General features: G+C 53.8%; 1 protein-coding gene across 5 annotated transcripts; it reads right to left on the bottom strand.

Annotated features, from left to right (window-relative positions):
* Positions 1 to 1463: 1463 nt before the first annotated feature.
* Positions 1464 to 6536, bottom strand: YPEL4 (yippee like 4). Of its 5 annotated transcripts, none has more exons than XM_031936736.1 (6): positions 6041 to 6536; positions 3834 to 4754; positions 3346 to 3670; positions 3130 to 3173; positions 2676 to 2784; positions 1464 to 2453 (listed from the first exon to the last, which is right to left on the bottom strand). In XM_031936736.1, the coding sequence occupies exons 3-6, from the start codon at positions 3484 to 3486 to the stop codon at positions 2364 to 2366; spliced, it is 384 nt and encodes a 127-aa protein (XP_031792596.1). In that variant the 5' UTR covers positions 3487 to 3670; positions 3834 to 4754; positions 6041 to 6536; the 3' UTR covers positions 1464 to 2363. The 5 variants fall into 5 exon arrangements, with proteins under 5 accessions (XP_031792596.1, XP_023071341.1, XP_023071340.1 ...); XM_023215573.2 differs by having other exon boundaries at positions 3834 to 4035; XM_023215572.2 differs by having other exon boundaries at positions 3834 to 4009.
* Between the last annotated feature and the right edge of the window lie 216 nt (positions 6537 to 6752).

The following is a 6752-nucleotide window of genomic DNA, read 5'->3' as shown; positions in this document are numbered from 1 at the left end:
ACTACAGGTGGCGAGTATGGCTCTTTTTATTGAGACAAGATCTTGCTATATTGTCCAGTCTAAACTCAAACTTTGGCCTCAAGCAAGCCTCCAGCCTTGGCTTCCTAAAGTGCTGGAATTAAGGCATGAGCCACTGCTTTCAGCCCACAAGAGACTTTTATTTCCTTCAATTAACTAAACATAAGTTACCCGACACATATAGTTCCCTCTGTCTGAAATACTTCCATCACTTTTGTCTTTGCCACCTAACTTCCTATCTCTCAAATGCCATCGTAGTCATCACTTTTGTGAAGCCTTCCTTGATTCCTTAAATCTAGGCCGAGTTCCTTTCGTATGAGCTCCCAAGCTTCCTCTGCGTCCCTGCTTAGAGCCCTTATTATCCTCTTCTACAGGGATTGCCTGGTTATTGCATCTCCTACTGGACAGAAAGCTCCAGGAAGTCAGGCCACAGCTGCCTTATCTTCACCATGTGCTTGACATCCAGTGCTTAACACAATGCCTGGCAACTAATAGGTGCTTTATAAGTATTTGGAGTATTAATGAATGAATCTGGAAAGAATATAGCTTACCAAAAAGTGATCTTTATGATGTATATGGCCTCCCCTGTAACTGTTGGGCACCCAACAACAGTAGGGATTTCATATGACTGCCAATAAAATGCCCCTTGGGCCACATGGTGGCATTGATGTTGCGATTTTGAGCTTTTTTTTTGAGACGGAGTCTCACCCTGTTGCCAGGCTGGAGTGCAACAGCACAATCTTGGCTCACTGCAACCTCTACCTCCTGGGTTCAAGCGATTCTCCTGCCTCAGCCTCCCGAGTAGCTGGGATTACAGGCACGTGCCATCATGCCTGACTAATTTTTGAATTTTTAGTAGAAACAGGGTTTCACCATGTTGGTCAGGCTGATCTCAAACTCCTGACATCAGGTGATCCACCAGCCCTGGCTTCTCAAAGTGCTGGAATTGCAGGCGTGAGCCGTCGCGCCCGGCCTAATTTTTGAGCTATTTTGTTTCACTTCCCATCAACTGCCAGGGCAGCACTTTGGTTGATTGATTTTCCTTTTAGCCTTAAGTGTGCCCATGAACTGACCAGAACATTACAGAACCGGGCTGAAAAGCCATGGGACTCAAGTAAATCCTTATTCTGAGATGAGCCTCTTTCAGTTGCCCAATCCTGATCTAGGCAAAAGTGGACTTACTGTCAGGGGTGCCAGCAGACAGAAGCGGTTTTGGATGCTCTCGATGGAATAGCTCACAAAACCCACCCCTCTCATTAGGCAAAACCTCACCTGAAGTTTATCCTCTGGTAAAAGCTCAAGCAGTAGTCTTGCCATGGATACGGCAACTGCTGCCCCCTAGTGGTGTAAAGGGACAGGCCCTGGTGGGTGAGTGGGGGGGTTGTGTGTGACGGGGACAGTTGTGGGTACATGCACGGGGAAAGAAAGTCAGAGGACAGGTTGCCTCAAGTTGCTTTTTCCCTTTTTATTAAAAATAGACCCAAGCACTTTATGTATCATACAAAAGTTTCATTCGCTGGTGGCAGCCACGGGAAAGACGACCCGTAGCACTGATTTTCCACCTCCCCTCCAGGGGACTGGGTCCCAGGAGCAGTGACTGGGCCTCAGAGAAAGCCCATAAAGACTGCTTGTTCTGGAAGCAGCCGACTGGGGGTGGGGGCTGTTCCGCGTGCAGCTGTCCCTACCCCACCCAACGGCAAAAGTTAGATATTCGAAAGTGCCTCTTCAGTGCCAAGATAAACTAACAAGTGGAGTGAAATGGAAACCCCTTTGATTCTTTTACTATTTCCCAGGGCCTGGGATTTGAGTTTTCCCTGCACGTGAGTCCTTTTCCCTACAAATAGGGGTGGGAAACTTCATCCTCAGAGACTCTGGTCTGTTCTGCTGCCTGAGACCAGAATTTCACTCCAACCCAAGCCTTTTCTCATTTGCTATTCTGTGGTCCACCATCTACTAGCCCCGTGACCCAAGGTTTGTCCTCTGTTCACTCAAAAAGAGGCGGAGCAAAAACAGATTCCTCCCACAATCCTCTCTGCCTGAGTCTATGCCCTGCCATCGCCTCAACTTTCAGGAACTTGAGAGCAGAAGGACCCACAACCATCCCTTTCCCCCAGTTCTGTCTCTCCCTGACTGCTGCCCACTCCTGAGCCTTAACACCCCTGGGGTACCCCCAGACCCCTGTTCCAAAGGGTGCCTGGTAGTGGATATGGTGGAGGTAGGGGAGGGGTTGGTTGGAGCCAGGTTTCCCCCAGGGGTGGGGCAGTACTCATGCTGGTATAGACTGCTTGGCAGGGCCGTGGGGAGGGAGGGGCATGCGGAGGAAGGGCACAGCCTGCCTGAGCCCCTCAGTCCCAGCCGTTGTCCTTCACCATGTGTGACATTTCAATGATGTATTTCCCTTCCTTGTACTTCTGGCTCGTCTCAAAAGCTTGTTCCTGGTGAAGGAGAAAGCAGGGATTGTAGGACAAAGCAGTTTCCTTCCAGGCCCCACTACCACCTGTATGGCCCCCACCCCAAGGCTCATCCAGCTAGCCCAACCCAGTAACTAGTTCTTTCTTTCCTCTTGGGACCATGCAAGGACCTGATGTGGTCACTGGGGCTTGAAGGGCCGTGGGGACTTCCACTTTAGAGGGTGACCCTCTTCCTCAGGTACTTACATATTTCCAGCCCAGTGTGGTTTTGCAGCTCTCACAGAAAATGTCAGCTACGGAGTGGAGCCCCGTGAGCAAGAGGCGCTGTTCAGCTGGCCCGCAACCCACGTTGACCCTGTCTCAGGAAACGGGAAGGACCCAGCACCCAGTGGGATTGCACTGTCAGTCCAGTCCCCAGACAGCCCAAGGGAACTTCCAACTGGAGAGAACTGGACAGCCCCTGCCTTTGATAATCCACCCCTTTAAGTCTAGAGCCTGGGCCTTCTTTTTCCAACGTTATGATTTCAGTTCTCCCCGGGCTCCCCATGTGAGAACTTCAGACTGAGAACCCCTTTGCAAAAGGGGAGGCAAAGACTGAAGGCACAAGATCACCTGATGGATTCCCCCCTTTCTCCACAGAGGAAAATTACTCACTCACACATAAGCACAAGCACACGCACAAGGAAAGAGGTAGACTCACACGGAGTTAAACAGGTAGGCTCGGCCATGGCTCCCTTGGAAGGACTGTGGAGACATAGGACAGACAGTGACTACCCAGCAGCCCTCAGCCCCACTGCCTGAATCCCCGCAGGGGCGTGTGGGACAGAGGAAGAGCTTCGCTGCCTCACCCCTGGGTGATGTTCGGGCTAACCTGGTGCTCGAGAAGAGGGGAATGATAGGTCCCCGCTTCGTGTACCTTGGAAATAAGCTCATCGTGTTTGGCCAGGTGTGCACGGCAGTGGACACAGCTGTAAGTGCGGTGGCAGCGGGGCAGGTAGCTGCGGAAAGTCTTGGTGGGGAGGCAGGCAGGGCCTGGACCGGGGTCACAGCTGGGCATGACGGGCTGGAGGACAATGCCCTGGCGGGCTGGAGGGGCTGGCGCCGTGCAGCCCCCGCAGAGACGGTCGCAGGTGAAGCAGCGGAGCAGGTTGGCTAGAGCCGTGTTTCAGGGCAGGAGGAGTGTTGGGGGGCTGCCCGGCGAGGGCCCCCCCAGACGAGAATCAGATAGAAACAGAAGTCACCTGGGAAGAGGGGAAGGACATCAGGAGGGCCTGTCCTGAGGGAATGGAGGAAAAGGGGCTCAGCTCACCCATACCTCTGCTTCTCCCATCACCATTGACCCCCCCTCAGCATCCAGTTGCATTGTCGCCCTGTCCCCCGGATCCCCATCCTGCTCTGGCAAACCTGGCAGCCGATCCAGGCTTCTGGCGCCAAAGCCAGGGAGTCGGTGTTTCTCCCTCCTGGGACAGAAGCAGCCTCCACCATTTTCCACAGAGAGAAGCCCACGGGCACAGACGCTGCCATGGGAGCAACGTCATCTGCAAGTGCCCTCTCCTTGGTTTTCAATTCTTCGTGAGGCTCTGCAGCGCACAGGCATTGGTGGGCACTGTGTCTCAGGGGATCAGAGTCTTTTAAGAGTTGGGGATGCCTGAAGGTCTTTCTTTTACATGGCCTTTGTTTGCAATACAATTGATCCTTTATACATTTTGGCGGGGGAGGTGTAAGGTGAGGGGAGGGGGAGCATGCAGGCAGGTATACAAACCCTGATTCAGTTCTCTCCTGAGGTCAGGGTCCTGCGCTCTGGGACTCTTCACTAGAACTTTATAGTTGTTTCCAGCAGTACCAAAGCCCTCACATGTGGCCGCCCATTCCCGCACCTTGGTTCACTCATTCTGGCCCAGAATAAGCACCTGCCTGTCTTCCCAGCCTCTGGGCCCCTTGGTCTTTCTCTTTCCTATTCTTTACTAACTGTTGCTTTAGCCCTTGGTTAAAGACTTAGGCAGAAAATAACATTTTCTCCAGGCAATCTGACAGCTGGAGCCAATGGGAAATGGGTAGCGTGTCAGATGAGCGTGATTCCTGGGCTGGGCAGGGCTGTGTGGTAGGGTGAGAGCAACGGCCACAATGAACACCAGAAGGGGGACTCTTATTTTTAACAGCTGTGCTTTGGGGCACAAGGCAGAAAATGTTTCTACCTTCTCCCAGGGGCAGGGACAAACAGCAGTGACTGTGGGTGACTGAAGATGAAGTAATTGCTGGGTTCTGATTAGGAATAGAGGAAGATTGCCTTCTGCCCACGCGCCAGCTTCCGAGTGGCTGAAGGTGCTGGAGGAGAGGATAAGAAGGGAGGTGGCCCCTGTGGGCTCCGATAAGCAGGTGAGCTGCTGCTTTCTGCTTCATAGAGCTTCCCAGCCCGCTGTGGGTGGTTAGCCTAAGTCTGGTTCAGAGATGCCAGCTGGGCACTCTGGCAATGCTAGAGCACTAAGCAGAGGCGAGACAGTGTTGGCTGCGGTTAGCCAGGGCGTACAGACTCTCCTCGTCCTGTCCTCCGCAGTGGCCACAAGCACCCAGCTGTTCCACACTCTGAAGGCTGCCAGGCAGTCTCTGCAAAACCTCCATAGAGACTATCTTCAGTTTCAGGTCCTCTCCTCCTGGCTGGGCCCCAGGAAAACACCTTGGGCTGAGTTCAGGGTGACATTGGGCTCCGGCTGCAGGAAACGGGCCCTCCTTGCCAAGAGACCACCTTTCAGTCTCTGCTTCACAGGTCTGCCTTCAACTTTGCCTGCGAGTTCCCCTCTGACATGCACTACCTTGAAACACCTTCAAGGGGCATGGGGAACGGGGCAGCTTGGGTCCCCAATCTTGGGCTCCTTCTCCATCCTCCAGCCGTCACACCTCCCTCCCTCTCCCCTAATTCCCAGTCAAGCCAAGGAGAGGCTGCAAGGAAGGCCAGAGAATCACAGAAAGGGGAGTAGGGATCATTTTGTCACCCATCTCGGATCACAGGGAGAAGCAAGTTGGGCAAATGACTGGAGAAAAAACAAAGGCAAGCCGAGTACTGGGGAGAGATGTTCCCCTGCAGTGAGATGGGGCTGGACCGTGGGAGGAAGGGGAGAGGGAGGGCGGGGGGGGGGGGGAACTGACAGCTGACAACAGAGGCACCGAGGCAGAGGCTGGAGGAACCAGGTGCGAATCTCGTGCTTCTTAGGGGGGAAAGAAAGGGAGGGGGACACCTGCTCACAATGGATTTTCTCATCTGCTCTGAGGTTTTGGCACCCCCCAGGCTGGGATTCTCAGTATGGTATAGTCCAAATAATTAGCAGCACTGCCAGCTCCCAGGGCAGGCTTTGGGGGTCTGCACCAGCAGCAAAACAATAAACAGTAATGCCTGATGCTACAGCCAAAGTTGCCGGGAAATAAGTGCGGGAATCGTCAGAGCTTGGAGAGGGACGGAAGAACCGAGAGAGAGGAGCGGAGGCAGCAGGGAGGGGGAAGGGAGGACAAAGGGTGGATGAATAATGCTTTTGCAAAGGGGAGAAAGCAACACGCAGCAGGAGGGGGAAATTTGCAAAGAGAAAAAAAATTCATTTGGAGAAGGGCTGCCCCCTCACCTTGAGGTCTGCTCCAGAGATCTCCGTCTATCTCTCTCTCTCTCTCAATCTCTCAATCTCTCTGCTCACTCTTCTCTCTTCTCTTTCCGCTCCTTCAATTGGGAAGGGGATGGGGGTGGGTGGGGGGAGGGTAGTTGGGGACTCAAGACTGGGGCTGCAAAGCTGGCCAGCTGCTGGGGGGGGCAGAGGTTGTCTCTCGTTCTGTACCTCGGTCTGTGGGTGAATGTGGCTGTGTGTTGTGGAACTGCATCATAACACTGTGAGTCATCCATCCCCCCACCCCCCCTCACCTCCCACGTCAGAGCGGGGCTGGGAGACACAGGAGGCGGGTCGGAAGGAAGGGAGGGGGCAGGCAGCAAAGGATGGGGCTAGAGGAGTGGGGGCCGAGGGACGGGGCGGCGATGGTGGGCAAGGGGAGAGGCAAGTTGTTAAGGAGGAAGGCAGTGTGGCCAAGGAGATAGGAAGAACCTGGGGGAAGGACAGGGCTGGGCAAGGATGCAGTGAGGGTGGCAGGGCTGGAGGAAAGGAGGTGGCAAGGCTGGTGAAGGAAGATATGGATGCAGAGTGAGGCAGCACACACACATTTAAGATGATACACTTTCCCATTTCAGCTTGGACACCAGCCCTGAAGCAGGGAAAAGACAGATGGACTAATTGTCATGGATGGCAAACTGTGCCCCCAAACTTGTACCAAGCCTTAAAGCCTCAGTTT

The sequence above is a fragment of the Piliocolobus tephrosceles genome, chromosome 13, assembly GCF_002776525.5.
Source record: "Piliocolobus tephrosceles isolate RC106 chromosome 13, ASM277652v3, whole genome shotgun sequence".
Lineage (NCBI taxonomy): Eukaryota > Metazoa > Chordata > Mammalia > Primates > Cercopithecidae > Piliocolobus > Piliocolobus tephrosceles.
The sequence above is the reverse complement of the archived record's forward strand: the minus strand, read 5'-3'. Positions and strand labels throughout refer to the sequence as shown.